The 20659-nt window shown below is 40.9% G+C and overlaps 1 protein-coding gene across 1 annotated transcript in view; it reads right to left on the bottom strand.

Annotated features, from left to right (window-relative positions):
* Nucleotides 1-20659, bottom strand: part of dst (dystonin) — a 565996-nt gene that overhangs the window by 274680 nt on the left and 270657 nt on the right. The window contains exons 26-35 of the mRNA XM_051919257.1: nucleotides 19288-19414; nucleotides 16675-16858; nucleotides 16217-16374; nucleotides 12941-13119; nucleotides 12667-12805; nucleotides 12305-12498; nucleotides 9601-9763; nucleotides 7410-7493; nucleotides 7219-7326; nucleotides 4939-5037 (exon numbers count right to left, since the gene is read on the bottom strand). Coding sequence (XP_051775217.1) covers nucleotides 4939-5037; nucleotides 7219-7326; nucleotides 7410-7493; nucleotides 9601-9763; nucleotides 12305-12498; nucleotides 12667-12805; nucleotides 12941-13119; nucleotides 16217-16374; nucleotides 16675-16858; nucleotides 19288-19414 — 1435 coding nt within the window. The remainder of the gene's footprint in view (nucleotides 1-4938; nucleotides 5038-7218; nucleotides 7327-7409; nucleotides 7494-9600; nucleotides 9764-12304; nucleotides 12499-12666; nucleotides 12806-12940; nucleotides 13120-16216; nucleotides 16375-16674; nucleotides 16859-19287; nucleotides 19415-20659) is intronic.

The following is a 20659-nucleotide window of genomic DNA, read 5'->3' as shown; positions in this document are numbered from 1 at the left end:
CTGTGGACGTTTAAGTTCAATTCTATTTTCCCAAACCTTTCCGGCCTCCCTTTCCAATCCCACACATTTTTTACAATGTCTACCATGCATTTTCAGGGCTGAGAGGTTTCCTTCAAAAGTGACTGGAAGAGAAGAGATATGGTTATTGTAACACAAATCAATCAACTTTATAACTCCACAGTTCTGAAATAAGAATCCCATGCACAAAACTCCCAATAACCCCAAAGTAAATCTTTGGTACCCAACCATCCAACAGACTGAGTGATAAATCAATGCCATCTCACCATTGCCAGCCTAGCTTTTCTGCACTTTGGGCCTCTGGCAGTTGAGGTGGGACTGCCTATTCTCTTCAATTAACTGTTTCATCAATTATTGAAGTTCATAAAGAAATTACATAAATTTATCAGCATCTTTGCTGAACAGTTTCGAAAACAGAACAACAATATTCAGCTCCCAATTTCAATTGCCCAGTGGCATCCACCTTTCTCTATATTACTCAGTCTGTGACACCACTTACCTTTTTGTTTTATTCCAGAGATTACACACGTTAGGGAAAACAAAAGTTTAAATTACCCATAAAGCAAAACCACCAGGTGTCGAGAAGTAGAAATTTAAAGATTGGTGACACCAATGAACACACATAGGTACCTCTTCATGATCTTTTATGGAGCAGCTGAATCCGGAACTTTGTTGTTCTGTAAATGCTTGCAAGCCAAAAGGTATAGTAACAACGTTCTCCTCAACCAGGTCTTCCTCCACAACCGCACCATTTGGCCACCATAACATTTTCTCTTCTTGGATGCCACCGGCCATTGAGTCGCTGTTAATGGCTCTATGATGGTAACCAGGTGTGGTTTCAACTGATTTAAGAGATGTCGCTTCGACCAGCAACTGAGTTTCGTCTATGAGATGTGGAGTATTTTCTGCATTGTACGTTTCAGCTTTTGGTACCTGCTTGACACAGAAAGACTTCTTGCTACTCTGTAATGAGGTCTGCTGAAATTCTGACTCTAGAATTTCTTCGGGGATGGTCTCAAGAGGAAAACCAAACAACGAAGAGCCTATCATTAGGTATTCATCATACGTTATTTCTAATCCAGGTAAAGGTTCACAACCTAGTATCGTGCTGTCCTTCTTGAGATTCGGGTGGAACCATCTCTCTTCTGTGTCGCTGCAGGGATCGGAAGAAAAGTAGCAATCTTCCATTCTGTCTAAAACTATCTGTAGCCTTTCCTGAATGACTCTGTCTCTCTTCATCTGCTCTCTGCTGATTAGCATTTCCTGATAGGCGTTCAGCTCATCTCCATCTTCAATGATCTGCAAAATGGCATCCAGATCCATAATGCTCTCTTTACCTATAGGTGACGTAATAGAAAATCGTCCCCATGTCTCCTCAGAATCACCGCACAGACTCTTATACATACCAAAATTTGGCTCCTTTTCAAGTGTTAGGGACGTACCCTCACCTTTGGGAGAATCGATATTGCCACCTACATCTTCGAACATTCTGCCTAACTGTCTGTGTGCATCACACGCTTGAAAATTCAAGTTTGCTCGACTGCTTTCTGAAGCATAGACTTCCTGGAGGTTCTGTAGGCCTGTGTTACTTATCTGTGATGCACACAATGATCCTCTGCAACTGTTTTCGAATTCCCTGAAAATTGACCTTTTGCATGTTCTTCAGCAGACGAGTTTCCCACCAGGGGAGCAAACTCAGGTTCATCTTTTCTTTGTGTCAAAGAATAATCTTCAGCAGATTCAAGATCTGCATCTCTGTTGTTGTTGAGTGTGTCAGGAGGCAGCAAAGCCCTCATGGTGTTCTTCATTTCGAGTCCAGTGTACAAAAACTCATCCTCTGCTTCCCCATAAAGCAACTCCATGTAGAAATCCCCATCCTCAGACGAATACTGGATACAACAGCAAACGTTACTCACACAAGTCAGTACAGGACATTGGATACGTTAAAAAAAACGAGAGGAAAAATCGATGATATGTTGGAGGTCGATTATGCATCCTTTATTAATAGCTTAGTAATGTATAACAGATAATTAACTGCAAAATGTTGGAAATAATTAAAATTAACATTTCACTTGAATAATTTTTTATTTTCTCAGATGACAAAAACGAGTGCTAAAATTTTAGATTTCTGTGCATTTTTATTTAGCACAAAGAGCATAGAAAAGACGAGAAGTATAGAAATACCTTACATTTATTAACTCATGAAATCTCTACAGATCACAAAGCTGGTTCTAAAATCTGGCTGTTGAACCAATCATTTATTACTCAAATGTAGTATTTATGAATGATGTTTTTTGTTTGTCAGGTTTTACTGTGCTTTGTGTTTTGTTGGTGGTCCCCTAAGAGGCGAGGTCACCTGTTTATCTCCCTTGATTGACTGCTCCCAGCCTTATAAAAGGCTCATGGGAATTGCAGTCCCTCTGCCGTACATTGCATGTGCTTGGTAGTTGGTGAGTGTTTTCTGTTTTGCTACAACTATCTTTTACCTTTCTCGACTCTTTGCTTCTGTTTTTGTGATTTTAATAGCTGGGTAAAAAATACTTTATGTGAGATTCCTCCGTGTCTTTCCGCAAGTCTCAGAGATTACACAGAAATTAGCAATTTGCTTTCTGTAAATTTCTGATTACTGCCTCCTGACTTCAATTTTGGGGTTATAAATTGGCTCTGGTGTTTCCGGCTTCTGGCCCTCACTGTCCTCTTTGACTTTATTCTTCCTCCTGCTCTTCACTCTTTTATTTTCAGACTAACTGGCTAATTTTCTTGCAGGTGGTACATCTGCAATGCGAACGATGACCTCACATATTTTAGCACATCACTTTTGTCCATAATAAATACCACATTTACAAATTTGCTTAAAGTGTATGAATTAACATTTCAGTAAAATGATCTATTAGACGTTCATAAGCTATTAATAAAACACATATAGTATAGGCAGCCTTTTTGAAGGAAAAAAAATTACAGAAAATGAATCCCTGCAGAAAATATAATCTGCACCATGGAAAACATAATTGAGTGATAGATCACACTGGGAGCCATTTAAATGGTTACTTAGACCACTTTGTATAATGTGCATATCATTTCTTCACAAACCAGCACATTTCATTTTACCACCGACCTGCATTTCTTCTAACAGTTGTAATTCTTTGAAACTTAAATAGGAACAAAAGGCACAAATCAACCAATAAATGGCAATGAAAGGAAGAGGAAGCTGAGGACGCTATTCATGCTGTTAGTTCTGAGTGCTCAAGCATCAGTAGTGAGTACAATGGCACTTGCCAGACAAGCACACCACACCCCAAAGACAAGGAGCAAACAGAAAATGTATCTTTTCCCAGGTATCCCAGGTAAAAAAAAACTATTTTAAAACATAAAAATACAAAATATTTAATTCTTTGAGGCATGACTTCTTTTTAGGTTAAACTTTCTAACACAATGCTCAGCTTGAGGTAAAAATCAAGATGCACATCAGAGGATCATTTTCAGGACTCGTCTGAGGTATGTAATAACCCTCCGGGATGAGAGGGGGTGCTGGTGCTAATCATGTCCTCTCCTTTTTTCCTCCACAGTGCTGAGAAGACGCACGGCGAGGGCAAATGACCCCTCCCCTTTCTGTCACCGGTCCATAAATTCAGAGCCAGCCATGAAGGAGGTTCTGAGCGACCCACAAGATGGAGCTCCATAGCCCGACAGTGAGAGTGGGGAAAGACACCTTGTGTTTGTGAGCCCAGGAGAGTTTACCTTTGTTAAGTCATTATTGCTAACTGCACCATCGAGTGCCCTTTAGTATTTAAATAACTTTCAAAGTAAACGGGGTTGGCCGGCTTAGCGCTCCAACATTTATTTTGTGGAATTGTCATTCCCTGCATAACCAGAATACACAGAAGGAATTACCCACTCGTGCTGAAGCTGATGCAATAAGTAGGACATGATTCTCAGTCAATCTACTGTTACATACTAGGAGGCATTCAGAGGACTTGTGTGTGGAGAGGGGATGCTGTTATTTATACATCCTGCTCTCTTCCATCTACACACCAGAAGCACTGAATGCCAAGGATCCATGAGGTCACTTCTGACTCCTCCTCCTAGCCCGCCTTATAAGGCCAGCTGAAGTAACATAAACTCCAGCCTGGCCTTCACAGAGAGTCAGTCAGCTTCTGGACTCACGTCTGTGAAGATGTCTTCTTTCGCTCATGCGTCACACAAACCTGTTTCATCCCTCTAATTACATGGGGATCACCGGCTGGTACCCTCAATCTTTTCTTGACTCCTGTCTACTCTTTTACAACACTGACATTGAACATTTGTACAAATCCAGATGCTTTTCTCATGTAATTCGGTTAACACTCACAGGCATCCACTCTGCTGCCAGTCTCGATGGCGTCCACATATCACAATCCCATTCCTCTCACCATCTCACTGTAGAAATCTGACCTTCGTTTCCTTTATATTGGTCCAACCAGATCACAACTCAGATTTAAAGATCAGATAACTGCTTGTTATAATGCTCTTAGTATTCTCTGGTTTCGAACTTGTATTTCCTTCAAAGTGCAACTTATTGAATCACTTCTTATATTCTAAATAATCAGGGTGATGACACTAGAGTTAAATCACCCATGAGGACATCTGTCAGGTGTTTTACGACTTTGGACAAACCACCTCAAAGAATTAAAAGCCAAATTTAAAGTGACATACATATTTACATGCATACATATACATATACTGTGTATATATATATATATATATATATATATATATATATATATATATATATATATATATATATATATATATATATATATATGTGTGTGTGTGTGTGTGTGTATGTGACCTTATAATGATACAAATATAGCTGCAATATTCTGTTCATGACCAGAAAGCCCAAATGGTGGTGCCCCAGCTCACGTTATGTAACGTTCCTACCTCTTCCTCTTCTGTCCTCTTCAAGGTTTCACTAGCAAACTTGACATACTGAGTCATGAGTGTCACCAGTGCCGTGTAACGAGTCCGAAGGTCCATGAACTAAAAAGGAAGACAAAACATGTGACAAATTATCTGCTGGATTCTATGGATGCTTATTCCTGACACTCAAAAATATATGTTATTTTGTTATTTTACAAACGTATTGCCATAACATCTTCAAAGCCCACTTAACACTGAGCAGTTTTACAGGAACCTATCCCAGCAAGCAATAGGGTGCAAGACAAGGAACAATCCATGGACAGGGTGCCAGTCCATCACAGGGTGAACACACACACACACACACACACTAAGGGCCAATTTAGGGTCACCAGTCCACCTAACCTGTGTGTCTTTGGACTGTGGGAGGAAACCAGAGCACCCTGAGGAAACTCATACAGACATGGGGAGAACAAGCAAACTCCACATAAGGAGGACACTTGACATGAACCCCGGTCTCCAATGCGCCACTAGTCCACCCCAAATGTATTACATTATTATGCGATAATGACTGTGTTATTTCTCAATATCTTTCCTACTGCTGCTGTTATCATTGTGTGCACGAGTGCTCCAGTGGTCTTGAGACAGCAACTGATGAAGAGATTAAGCACGTGAGTAGCTTGAAGGGAAGTAAGAAGTGAACACGTTATAGGCATATGTTTAATTTCAAACAAGTTAAAGTTTATTACGTTTGGTGCAGATGTTTCAACGTCATCAGAGTGGTAGCTGTGATTCCTGACTCACGGCACAGAGTCAGTCGATCCAATAGGTGACATTAGGGTGACATCCACTAGGGGTGGTGTTCATGAAACTCAAGGGTGTGTGGTCGTTACACTGATGGGCACCATTTATGTGATTCAAGGGGCACGTGTTCCAGGCACTGAAGGGGACCCCTGCCCCTCTGGTCCTAGATGTCTTATTGTACTTTTTGCACAGCCATGGACACCAAGGGACACCGTTTACATTATTCTTGGGGTGCATGTCCCTCGGGCTCTGTGTGTGCATTGATCAGGAGTGTCACAGCACCAGGGTCTGCACTGGTTCCTCCCGTGAATTTCTGTTTGACTGCGCATGATTACTTGTTTTAACACTGAATACTGGAAATGCATCAGTGACACTTCTCAATTAACAAAATACGTCTAGATCTTCATGTGCTGTAGCTCGGGTAATATTTTTCTTCTGTGTGACCCCACAGCTTCTTGATCAAATAGCTGGAGCAGAATTAAGATTTGATGCGGCAGTAAATTCCTTGTTAACCAATCATATGAAAAAAATGCAAGTTTCATATGGCATAAAATGTATGGGCATGCAGAGTATATACTGAGCAGCACTAAAATTAGGGCCCGATTATGGACAGGCTGAGTAGGCACTGGACTTGAGGTACCACACCTGGGAGTGGGATGTGGGGGGGGGGGGGGGGCGTGGGCGGCAAAACGTTGTTTTATATGCAATCATCCCCCAGGGGGCTCATTGAGTGTATATGAAACCATGTGTGACCACCCTACCTCACGCGTTGATTAAATATATGTTCGGAAAGGGTGCCAATCTCCATTGATTTCATATGCAATTGCCAGGGTGTGATCACCTAGGTTGACCTATGCCCTACCCTTCATCGATTTCAGTTTTGGATCCAGCCACGCAAATCTCGAAGGGGGGGCTCTTTCTTGGATGTCTCTTTTTGGGACGCAATGAACCCTTGAGCCAGCCATGGCTATAATACGTGATGTGTTGCATGCCAGTGTGAAGCTGCCATATTACACACACGCACACAAACAGAACGAGTACAGTATGTACCTTATCGTACAAAACTCTTGTGAAACCCGCTGGATTTGAGTTTAAGGTTGTGGGTAGCCTAAGCCTCTCCCGACCACACTGGGCACAAGCCATGAAGCGGCCCTGGAAGATGAGCCAGTGTGTATATGTGTTTGTGTGTTAATGTTCACCTGGTGCTGCATCTTAAATTCATGTAGGAACGGATCTATAATTATTGAACAGAGATGTTACTAGGGTGTCATGTTGTGGTGGCCATTTAAACATCTTGGGCTAATTTTAGTGATTTTTATTGGGTGGACAGACAACACTTTCCCTCGTCCACCCATAGTTATTCCCATCTCCATGGACAACACGTATTGGACTGAGACCAAAGAAGTTCTCTGTTTGCTGATGAACAGCAGATTCCCCAAGTCTCCCAGACTGCCCTGGACATTTCCTCTTTTGCTTCACACTCATTGCGTTGCACCCTACCTCCTGGATAATCATGTCTGACGAGCTCTGCATCCTGCGCCGTTTCACCGGAGACTTGTGTTGAGAATCCACCATGGCTCTGTAGGTCATAAGCTGGAGTTCATAGTCCTGCAAAGGAATATTATAAAGCCATCAGTGACATAAGTAGTGTGTAAAATCAGCTCTCTTCCTTAAATGCTTGTAATTCTTACCTTGACTGCTGCTGAATACTGCTCTGAATATTTCTGACATTCATCAATTTTACTTTGCTTGACCTCAATTTCTGAAACTAGAACCTAATAAAAAAGAAAGAGAACATTAAGTGTGTATTTTGTACCATGCCAAGGTCCATCGTAGCAGTGTACAGCTTTCCAGTGGAAGGCAAACAGCACTTCAAAGAAGCCATGTCTATAAGCTGCTAAAGGGACAGAGCAGTGAAACGACAAGGACAAAAGTCCATTGGGAGAAGATTCTGGAAAGAGACAAAGAGTGAGAGAAAGTTTGTTGGGGTTTCGGTGCATTTACCTAAGGTAATGGCAGTTGGGACAAGGGGATTCTGGATGGCCCAGTAATTGAGATTTCAGATCTGCACCTCGGAATCATTGTTGACATGGTGTGGTCTCCCATATACCACACAATGACACATCTTTGTGATGAGTGAAACCCGCTGAATTCACTTTGCCTCGAGTTCGGCAAAAGCACAGAAATGTTTGTGAAAATCAGCCAACTCAGCTAAAAAGCAATGAAGTTAATGCAAAAGGAGAAGGTGAACTAGTTCTCAGTAGATTATAATGACACAATGGTCCTTAAAGTGTTCCTGAGGGCTAGGGAAGTGTCTGTCGACAATGTTGGACCAATTATTAAGGCTAAAAAAACGTGATCTGAGCTGTGGGGCACAAGTACACCACCATGCCCTTCATCTCTCTCTGCATTCCCCGAGATCCTATCACTACAACTGACTAACATACACAGAAGTTATGGTGTAAGGGATCAGCATTATATATTCAGGGGCTTGGGCTGTCACTAACCCATCTGCATGACATAGCCAGGAGCATAACAGGCTTAATCCAGCAGTGAAGACACAACATACAGTGAACCTATGCAGAACAACAAAGTATCCACCTTAATAACAGGATAAGTGTATCTGTGTGTCCATCTAGTAATTCCAGCTCTGTCATTCCAAAAGATGGCGCATAACAAACATTAACTTTGCTTTAATGAATCCCATACCAAATGCCATATTACAGAGACACATGAATTGCATTTGTCATTCCAACAGATGCCGCATCACACACATTAACACTGCTTTTATGAATGCCATACCAAATGGCACATACCATAGACATATGCATTGCAAAGTGCATTGCAAACATTAACGCTGAGGTCTGCTTCGATTATTTAGATTTCAACGTGTCTCAGACGGGTAACACAGCTAGTTTTTGTAATATTCTGATTATGGTCAGCTTTGTACCCCTCCAATAAAAATACTGTTGAGTTTTTTTTTTAATACCTGAAGGGTACAAATCTGGCTAGAATACAAACCAGGTAGTGACATCATGCATGTGTGTATACACTGTGTCATGCACGTGTGTGTTCGGTTATTACACTCCAAGTCAGGAGAGGGCACTATTATTCACATCCTGTTCTTCTTCGTCTGCAGACTAGAAGCCTTGAATGTCAAGGATTTGTGATGTCACTTCCGGTGCCGCCTCAAAGTCCCACCTCTTCCACAGAGGAAGCATTATAAACTCCACCTCCTCCAACAGCGAGTTAGCCAATTGATGGACTTGTGTCTGGAAAGACGCCTTGGCTTATATTTGCAAACTCTATGATAATACTATATGGGGAGCATCAGCTGGTGCCCCAAACCTTTTTCTGTCTTCTGTGTATTTTGTTACAACTGTAAATTATTCAAACATATGCAAAGCAGATCAGGCAGTGCCGTAAAGTGTGAAGTGGAGTCCGATAACAGTGCACATGTTTGAAATTTCTGCACATGAGCAACACAAATCAGGCAGGTGACACTGACCAGGTAATGGCATCCCCACCCAACATGGCTGCTCCGTGATAACAGGCTGTCCTTTCCAAGCATCACGGGGTGCTGGAAAAAAAATTTCATCTAAGCCAGCCACATGGTGAATGTTGGGGAAAAATTTGGTGAACAAACTCACTAACCAACCCAGCAAATTCATTGTGAAAAACACTTTGGTGAATTTTGCCAATCAACAATAGTTATTTTTGATGACACATGTTTTGGCCTGACTTGGTGACCATTTTGTGTTCTTCATAATTGTCAAAGGATGTTTAGCAATAATTAACAACAGTGACAAAAATTCTGTTTTTCTATTTGTTAACAAGTCTCCAAACAATTCCGTGTTCTGCTCCCAGAGTGCGTTTTCCTACCTTTTGTTGATTCAGAAGTTCTGCCAGGGCCTTGCTGTCTTCCGGTTGGTTCTCTTGCATTCGTAACTGGGTGGCCTCCATTTCTTTTATCCAGTCATTCAGGGCAAAATAAGTGTCTTTGTAGTACCTCAGCGATTTGCTGATTCCTTCCAAGTCCCGTAACCTAAGTGATCAAGCAAATGCAATTTTAAATGAGTCGTGTTTGTTTGTTCATTTACAAATTTTGTTCAGCTAAAAATTTAAAAGTTCACATTGACTGACTGAAAGACACCATAACTAATCTGTAAGTCAACCCATCTGAGACCCCGATACTCCTTCAGCTTTATGCGTGTTTTCTCATTCCATACTTAACAATACTATTAAATTCAGTACAGTAGTGCTGCTGCTTTTATTACATACAACTGTATTTAACCTGGTCAGCATAGGACGAATTAAACAGTGTTGTGCTGCGCAAATGCGGGGAAAGAATTGAGTGTGACACCACTGCTGACTTTTTCTCTGTCTGCCTCATTAGACTGGAGAAAGAGAAAGTCTGGTGGACCACCAACATCATTTCAAAATGGCTGAAGACCTATTAACTCGGCTCACCCCAATGTTCACTCTGGTGGTCTGAAAATATAATTAAAAAAAAAAAAACTGCATGTACCCAAAATCCCAGCTTTGCTCAGTTAGCTTCCATAATTACCTCCAGGTATATAATTTATGCTTAAATGCTTTTTTTGAACACTCTAACTAATTTTTGACATTGTAAAGTTAACTGTAGATCGGTTACTTCAGTCGACTAGATTACTGTAATGCACTCATAACAGGACTACCTAAGTATGACATCAATCCATCCATCCATTATCCAACCTGCTGAATCCAAACACAGGGTCACGGGGGTCTGCTGGAGCCAATCCCAGCCAACACAGGGCACAAGGCAGGAACCAATCCCAGGCAGGGTGCCAACAAGAATGACATCAAGCGATTGCAATTAGTCCAGAATGCAGCAGCCAGAATCTTAACTAGATAGACAATTTGAGCACATTACACCAGTCATAGCGTCGTTACACTGGCTACCCGTGTCACTTTAAAATACTACTAATGGTTTGTAAAGCCTTAAATAATCTCACTCCATCCTATATTCTGGAATGCCTGTCCCCCTATCCTCCAAGTTGTAACCTTAAATCTTCTAATGGTGATCTGCTTATAATTCCAAGAGCCAAGCTTTAAAGAAGTGGCGAGTCGCCTTTTGCTGTTATGCGTCTAAAATCTGGAATACTTTACCAATAGAAATTTACCAGGCTAGTGTTGTGGAACATTTTAAAAAACTGCCAAAACCCGTTTTTTTAATTTAGCTTTTTCGTGGCTACGTTGACTGCATGTGTATAGAATTATCATATTCTTCAAGGGTCCACAATCTGTACTAAACTTTGCTAATCTCTGCTACATTTGCCGGTCCTTCTGTGGTAGTGATCTGTGCCACCACCACCTAATCAAGGCACCATGAAATCCCCTGAAATGATGGAATGAAGATGGGTGTTCCCAGCTGTCCACAAGACCAACTTCGCCATGTGGAGCAAGAAAACTAAGAGGACTGATTTAGAAGCGTTTATGTTAGGTAGAATACCCAAGGGGGACTGGGTGGTCTTTTTGGCCCTGGAACCCCTGCAGATTTTGTTTTTTTCTCCAGCCTACCTGGAATTTTTATGTTTCCTCTGTCCTCCCGGCCATCCGACCTTATCTTGTTTTGTTACTTATTTTTTAATATTATTGCCTAATCTTAATTGCTTTTCATTTCATATAACTTTTATGATGGACGGCCGGCAGCTCAACCCGGCCGGGACACCCCTGAAATGGAAGGATGGGGCAAGGCAGCTACTTGCCGACACTGCCTCCCCCAAAACGCTAGATGGCAGCTCCCCTGGAGTGTAGCGGTGCCCCCGGATTCCCGCAGGGCATCCTAGGACTTGGAGTTTGGTTTCTTAGCCCTGTTGGGTGCCGTGAGTGGCGCCAGGGGGAGCTGTCGAAGGACCTGGGGACTCATCCTTTCCCTATAGCCCGGAAGTACGAGGTAGTCACAAGGACAGAAGCCCCAAAGTACTACCGGGCTGAAGAAAAAGCCAGTTCTTCATTAGACCTGGAAGTTCTAGCCAGTCACGTGGTCGGAAGGACAGAAGCACTTCCGGGTCAAGTGCTATTTAAAGGACTGATGGGAACCCAGCAAGAGAGCCGGAGTTGGGAGGTAGAAGACAGAGCTTGCTGGGAGGTGTGAAGGAGAGAATTGCATTGATTTATTGGTTATTCGATTGGGTTATGGTTGTTGTGATGCTTAGGAAGCACTATTTAAAGAAGAAAAATATTAAAATACTTCTGAGTGCTTTTACTCTGTGTCCTGTGTATCTGTCTGCAGGGTTTAAGGGGCGACAGCGACCCCCTAGCATTCTTACGTTTCTTTTCGTTGCCCTGTAAACCACTTTGAGCTACACTGATCGTATGAAAATGTGCTATAGAAATAACTGTTGCTGTTGTAAATGAGTGACTGAGTGACAGAAATGATGACACTAATACATTATGAGTTGTATTTGTGGGCAACACAATGTAACAAATGTCAGAGGGGCTTACAGTATTCCAGAAGGCCCCAATGTTAGTAAAACAAGCCCAGGCAGGCAGAGGGGACCCCTTTTAGTAAATGTGACAAACAAGAGACGGCATTGACACAAACCTGCTCTCTACTTGTGAGTGAACACTCTGCCACCTCTCTGTCAACTGATCTGCCTTTTCTTTGTGCCAGTCCAAGTCAAAATCGCGTTCATTGTGCGTTTTGAACATTCGCTCGCTAACAGTCCTGGCTTTCTGCAGTTCGTCCTCCAAGTCGTGAAACACTTCTCTTTTCTCATCAATTTCAGTGCGCCATTGCTACATTGCACAAGAAACATATATAAAAACAATAAAGACAGTTATGATTGGCATTTGTACATCTTGGCAGGTGAGAGTCAAATCAAGGCATACACTGAAGAAGATGAGACAAACAAATGGGTACGAAACATCATTTCAAGGGAAGCTTGAACTTTAAATTGTCACAACCTTAAGAGTGCCCATGATGGACTCAATGGCTTTGGCATCAGCATTCACGGCGTCTTCCTCGCACAGTTTAGCCTCATAAAGCTTAACCAGTGCCTCGGCCGCCTGGCTGTTCTTCACCACCAGGTTCACCGTCTTCAGCCTGAGAGATGAAGAAGACAAAGTGTCGGTTTGCCAATGAGTGTTAGGATCTAGGAACCCTAGAGATGAGTAGCAGAAAAGCTGAGGAAACATCAGAGAGTGAGATAGTATGAGAAACAAGGCTTTCCATACATACTTTTCCAGGTAAATTGCTGACATGGAATAGATCTGATTCATGTTCTGGACAACCAGGTTGAGCTCTGAAGAGAGGGTCGGAGCAGACGGGGAAGTAGATGATTGATTTAAAAACATCTCGCATTTCCCTTTCATGGTCTCCAGGTCTTCCTTTAGCCTGTCCATTTCTTTTTTGGATTTCTGTGAATGAGGATGGGAACAATTAAACACAAGGAGCATTGCAAACTATTCAGTAGTAAGGTATGAACCGCTCCCGAATAGGTGAAGTAAAGAAGGAACAGCACTGTCATGATGGATGCCATGACAATTACATTCAGTGGCTACTTTATAAGGTCCAACTACTCATTAATGAATATCCCGACTCCTCCAAATGCCCAGTCCTGTGGCTGAAACTCAGGCTACGTCTACACTATATAAATGCAGACATTAGTCTCCATTTTCGTCTATTGTAAGCACTCTCCAGGGTCACATATTTCTGAAATCGCCGGCTCAGTGTTGTACAGTGGATGGGTGAAAATGAAGAGTTTTGAAAGCACAGGCTCTAATCACGCTCTGATTGGTTCATGCTTATTATGTGACCTATCCTTGATTGGATTCTACTTATTATAACATCTCATTCCCCAAAAGGTCACCCTTCACGGATGAAAATCATATTCCAAGTAATCGAATGGAGAGGAGCGCCTGTTGTGTTGCTTACCTGTACACTTCTAAATTGCGTTATGTCATGTTTGAATGCTGCATGCAAAAGCAAAAGGTCTTGATACTTTTGCAATAAATCCTGTGGTAGGCAGCATTACAATTCCTTAAAGGATTTTAGTGAGAAGTCAAGCAAAATGACCCCTTTTATTGGCTAACTAAAAAGATTACAATATGCAAGCTTTTGAGGCAACTCAGGCCCCTTCTTCAGACGAGATGTAATTAGGGTTAGGGCTACATCTTGCCTGATGAAGGGGCCTGAGTCGCCTCGAAAACTTGCACACTGTAATCTTTTTAGTTAGCCAATAAAAGGGGTCATTCTGCTTAACTTCTCACCATATCCATAATGGCTAACCAGGTACAACACCCTAGTACTACACACATTAAAGGATTCTGTGTGCTAGTCCAGTGTAGGTGAACAGCTAAGTCGTGTAAGTTTTTGGTCATTTTAGTGAGAGTGGAGGTACTTTTACAAGCAATGTGAAAACACTAGTGTGGCCGGAGATTGTTTTTGTTTTAAAAATGCTACTTGTAAATGAATACATAGTAGAGTGATGGGGCCTCTTTTAAAACCAGCACAGGGAGATTTATAACGCCATACTATACTAACATTTGTTTAAAGCACTGCGCCAAGCTGCTTCATAAAACATGACAGTGACATCCTCAGAGGTCAATCGAAGACAGTCTTTGGGTGTGGATGGAATTGTGAGGTCTACAGCCGAAAAATATGGAGAGACAAAGACAAGATGGACTAAAAGCCTACAGCCAAAAAATAGGCAGGAACAAAATCAACATGGATGGAAACATTTAAGGAATTGTAAGGTCTACGGTCGAAAAATATGCAGGAACAAAGATAAGGTGGAATGAAATGTTTAGAGAATTGTGAGGCCTACAGCCAAAAAATTAGCAGGAACTAAGGTAACATGGATTAAAATGTTTAAGGAATTGTGAGGTCTACAGCTGAAAAATATGGAGAGACAAAAACAAGATGGACTAAAAGCCTACAGCCAAAAAATAGGCAGGAACAAAGTCAACATGGATGGAAACATTTAAGGAATTGTGAGGTTTACAGCTGAAAAATATGCAGGAACTAAGCCAACATGCACTAAAATGGTTAAGGAATTGTGAGGCCTACAGCCAAAAAATTAGTAGGAACTGAGGTAACATGGACTAAAATGTTTAAGGAATTGCGAGGCCTACAGCCGAAAAATAGGCAAGAACAAAATCAACATGGATGGAAACATTTAAGAAATTGTAAGGTCTACAGCCGAAAAATATGCAGGAACAAAGATAAGGTGGAATGAAATGTTTAGAGAATTGTGAGGGCTACAGCCAAAAAATTAGCAGGAACTAAGGTAACATGGACTAAAATGTTTAAGGAATTGTGAGGTCTACAGCCGAAAAATAGGCAAGAACAAAATCAACATGGATGGAAACATTTAAGGAATTGTAAGGTCTACAGCCGAAAAATATGGAGAGACAAAGACAAGATGGACTAAAAGCCTACAGCCAAAAAATAGGCAGGAACAAAATCAACATGGATGGAAACATTTAAGGAATTGTAAGGTCTACAGCCGAAAAATATGCAGGAACAAAGATAAGGTGGAATGAAATGTTTAGAGAATTGTGAGGGCTACAGCCAAAAAATTAGCAGGAACTAAGGTAACATGGACTAAAATGTTTAAGGAATTGTGAGGTCTACAGCCGAAAAATAGGCAAGAACAAAATCAACATGGATGGAAACATTTAAGGAATTGTAAGGTCTACAGCCGAAAAATATGCAGGAACAAAGATAAGGTGGAATGAAATGTTTAGAGAATTGTGAGGGCTATAGCCAAAAAATTAGCAGGAACTAAGGTAACATGGACTAAAATGTTTAAGGAATTGTAAGGCCTACAGCTAAAAAATTAGCAGGAACTAAGGTAACATGGACTAAAATGTTTAAGGAATTGTGACGTCTACAGCCGAAAAATATGGAGAGACAAAGACAAGATGGACTAAAAGCCTACAGCCAAAAAATAGGCAGGAACAAAGTCAACATGGATGGAAACATTTAAGGAATTGTGAGGTCTACAGCCGAAAAATATCCACAAGCAAAGCCAACATGGACTAAACTGTTTTAAGAAATTGTAAGGTCTACAGCCGAAAAATATGGAGAAACAAAGACAAGATGGACTAAAAGCCTACAGCCGAAATATATCCAGGAGCAAAGACAAGGTGGACAAGGTGGCCTACAAATATGCAGGAACTAAGTCAACAAGAATGGAAACGTTTAAGAAGTTTTGAGGTCTGCGGTCAAAAAACATGCAGGAACAAAGGAGTTCTACATGGTACTAAGACAGGTAGTTCTAAAAAGTGTGAACTGAACGAAGCTTCCTATTAATTCATTATTTGATTCTCTATGAAAATACTTTTGGATCTTTTTGTTTGGCTTTCTAAGATTATCTAGAGTACCCTACAGGATAAGGACCCTGAAAGTATGATTAACTTTGGCACCCTGAGTAGCCTCACCATAAAAATAAAAACAGGGATTAGAAGATCATGAAAAGTATGAAGTTCCAAGGGGACTGCCTTTACCAACCTCTTGCTCTGCAATCCGTAGTGCACTCTCCTGAAGGTCATCTCGCTGGAGTGGCGTTCGGATCTGACGGATCAATCGCTCCTCACAGCTCTCCAGTCGCATTCGGAAGTTGCGCACATCAGAAATAAAGAGGTTGTAAACGGATTCCTCGTGTTCTTCTGTTGGGGTGAAACACAATGAAAATGTCAGTTACGTTTTTTAAATGTAGCCTGCGGCCAATATCCACATGATTGTTAAGACATAAAAAATGAGACTATTCTCGTATCTCCACAATAATCACAGAAATAATATAAGGTATTGAATATTTCTATAATTTAAAGGCTCAGGTTCTATTATTTTAAATGCTCAGGAGATTGCTACTAGCAGGCCACTATATGGCACGATGTTTCTGTAGCAGCTGTCAATTTCTGGTGTCTCAGGTCTCCAAATGAGTGTTTTAATAAGAAACCAATTCTTACCTCTTTCAGCAGACTTCAGAAGCTCCTCGTAGTACTGCTTGCAGATTTCCACCTCTCTTTCCAGATGGTTCCGGTCAGAAATCGTGAAAATCTCAGATTCTTCTGTGTCATCAAGAAAGTCTTCAAAGTGGGTTTGAAGATTGCTGAGGACCTGCTGGTGTTCACCAGGCAACATGGTTTTTATCTGAAAGGAAATTTTTTTTTTTTTAAATTGCAGGCGGATTGGTGCAAAATGGATGAAAGCCTAGGACACCAAGGGAGTTACCTTTGTTCAAAATCCAACCGCTAGAGCTTTAGCCAAAAATGAGAAAATCTGAACCCATGACACCGGTATTAGTGACATTAATTATCTACAAGGCGTTCAACAAACTTGCCCCTCCACAGATTTCAGAATCCTGTCCCTTTACATCCCTAAGCACACTGGCTCCACATTCTGAGAGGGACACAGAAAAGTTATGGCAAAGTGGACTTCTGCTTTTCTCCATACGAGGGGGTACCCAAATATAACTGAAATCTGTACCTGGTGCACAATCTAGACTACCATAATTTGCAAATTTCACCGCTAGGTGTAGCATAGTTAAGTATTCTGTGCCCGTCTGCCAAGTGGCATTGCTCTGTATTGTTTGTACACCATTCCATGTTGGTTTTTCATGCGGTTTATTAAGCATGTTCTGTGATTTTTGTGATGGGTGATCATAAAGAACAGCTAGTCTGCATTAAAGTTTGTTTTCTGTTAAGGGAAAACAGCTGCTGAAACTGTAGTGATGCTTGAAACTGCTTTTAAAGAGGAAGTCTGAAGTAAAACACAGGTCGACGAGTGGTTTTCGCGTTTCAAATGAGGAGAAATGTCACTTGAAGACCAACCAAGATCTGGCTGAACTTCCACAATTAGGAATGACAAATAGGATGTCTTGGAGTTCTTGCCACCTTCCCTCCTCGGCTGATCTTTGCTCCGTAGGACTTTTTCCAGTTCCCACATATGAAAAAAGAACTCAAAGGAAAGCGTTTTTGTACCGTGGAGGAAGTCAAAGAAAAATTCCAAAAATGTTTCCACCAGTGGGAAAACCGTTGGGACAAGTGCATTCATTCACATGGAGAGTACTTTGAAGGAGACTAAAGTTTCAGTAAGTAAAAATTATTAAAACGCATTTTGTTTTTCAATTCCAGTTATTTTTGGGTACCCCCCTCATATGTATACATAAAATGCTAAGGGTTGTCCGTCTATCATGCAAAAACTTGCAAACAACTTGGTCCTGAACCTTGAACTTCACCTTAATCGGAGCATAAGACATGATGGTGTATAGCACAACAATGCGAGACACAATACCCTGTCCACAAATTTAGGCTTTGGGTCTCCCTCTCCATAAGCGGCCGCGTGGCCGCTCCCTGTCTGACAAGAGAAGAACAGCAGAAGGACATGCAGCATTGCTGACAGGAGATGAACCGTGGCCACCTGTGTTGACCATAAAGCACGTTGTACGTTTCTCACTTTCCTCGCAAACATAAGAACACGACATAAAGTCTTACATCACCAAAGAATTGGAGGTGTGGGATTTCTCCGCCACACGATTGGGCTTCGGGTCCTTCTCACATAAAGCGGCAGCGCGGCCACAACTTATTGTTTTTCATCGCAAATGCAAGTCACACACTACGAGAGCGAAAAGGTAGGGCATGACAGAGATGGTGGCCCCTTGGGCAGAGTGTGTTGTTAGAAGTGTAAGAACCGCCTTAGCTTGAGGACTGGAGGTCCAACTGTTTTCAAGTGTACCAATAATTTTAAATATTTTACTGATAGAGAAATAAAAGCTACTGCAGGCACACACCCTTTCTAAGAGTGCGTGCATAAAATGCGACACCACCTGTTGTTATCGTCATGTCTGGCTGTTGGTCTGCATGAAGAAACCCGACTCGATTTCAGTGACGTTTTGTACACTCTGTCTGCTAGGTTTCCTTTTCAGTGAGAATTCTTGGACAGAGTTTGCTGTGGAAATTTTTTTAAATTTCCCAAACTCCCTAATAATTTTAAATGTATTGGTAAATTTCGAAATCGCCTACCTTGAAACAGAGAAACAGTTAATGTATCAAATGTGCCTTAAGAGAGATCATTTCACGATATTTCATTATGTCTGTCATTGTGATGAAGCAAATAAACAAAGCTGAAAAATATCTGAACACACCCGGAGGTTAAGGTTCATTTTCAAACGTTATTTTCTTAGGCCTTTTTATGACTGACAGTCGATTCACAGTCTTCAGACCCTTTCACTTTCTGCACACTTTACTGTGTTGTAGTATTTCATTTTAAATGGATACGTTTACCATTTCTGCCCATCAATCTACACTCCATAACCCGTAATGACAAAGTTAAAAAACCCGTCTTCAGAAAGGTTTGGAAATTTAAGGGAGATGAGTGCCAGCTAATTGCACACCCAGCGACATGAGATATGCCTTCAAGGAGAAGCGTGTGGGAGATGACTAATAAAGAAACATTTTAGCAACTCTAGAAAATAAGTAGTTTCCTTAAAATGGTACAGCCTTACCCTGAAGGCACGCAAAATAAAGAAGACAACGGCGATTTGGGCACAACTCAAGGCAGCCCGCCCGTCTCTCACTTACCGAGGCCACTTTGCCGTTGCGGATCGCTTCGATGTCATTCATCAGGTAACGCCACGAGACGACGCTCTTCATGTTGATGTGGGACTGATGCCAGAGCGCCAGCACGTTTTGATACAGCTGCTCAATTCTTTAAAAAAAAGATACAAAAAAAAACACAGAAAGAATGTGAGACAACAAATCACATGACGCAAAGCTGAGCAGGAGTGTGGCGTCCGCTCAGCCCTTCTCAAGCAAAGTCCGATTTATTGTGCTCTGTGTCGTCCTGAAGCAAAACGCACAATAATAGCTCCTGCACGTTGAGTGTGGACGCTCAATTCTAAGAGTTTAATTTTAAAAAATGAGGGTTTTGTTAATTAAAGAAGTTATATGGTGTGTACTATATGGCATAAATTAAAGGTGATAAACAGTGTATGTCAGTGATACTGCATTGAAGGTGAAATACAGAAAATACCAAATACCGTGAATATATACAGTACATACTGAGCTCAAGGTTTAAGCTAATTATTACCATGTACAATAAATCAAAGGTGATCTAAAGTAAATGCCAAATATACTGAATTAAAGATGATGCACAGTATAAGCCATTCACTGTAAATGGAGTGTGATACTGTACACAGTAATTTAAAGATGATATACAGATATATTATATACACTAATGACAGATGATACACAGTATATAGCACATAGTGAATAGTAAGTGAAATAAATATACTAAAGTAAATATACGTACAGTATGTATTGTATGTAGTAACAAACAATATGCCATTTAAAGTAAATTAAAGATGAAATACTGTACATGCCAATTATAGCAAATAACAGATGATATAGTTTTTACCATGTATAGCAAAACACAGGTGATATATACTGTATACTGTATATGGTAAATAAAAGGTGATACATATTATGTACTGCTTATAGAAAGTTCAAGATAATAAACAGCACATACCATAAATGTTATATATACAGAATATATTGTATATAATGAATTAAAGAAGATATAATGTACAGTATAAACTATGTAGTAACTTTATAGTAAATTAAAAATGATATACAACATATACCCCACATAGTAAATGACAGGTGATATACAGTATATGTCATATATAGCAAATTATAGGTATAGCACAGTACAATATAACATGCATAGTAAACGAAAGATGATTCACAGTATATTTAATACATAGTAAAGGAAAGGTGCTAAACAGCATTTACTGCACATGGTAAATTAAAAATTATATACAGTGTAAACTCTATACACCATATAGTAAATTAAAGACTAATACAGTATATGCCATGAGTAAAGATAATACACAGTGTATACCAATCCATATTACTAACCGAGAATGCTAAACCGGATGATGGACGCAGGGAC

The sequence above is a fragment of the Erpetoichthys calabaricus genome, chromosome 15, assembly GCF_900747795.2.
Source record: "Erpetoichthys calabaricus chromosome 15, fErpCal1.3, whole genome shotgun sequence".
Classification (NCBI taxonomy): domain Eukaryota; kingdom Metazoa; phylum Chordata; class Cladistia; order Polypteriformes; family Polypteridae; genus Erpetoichthys; species Erpetoichthys calabaricus.
This window is presented reverse-complemented; position numbering and strand designations above follow the sequence as displayed.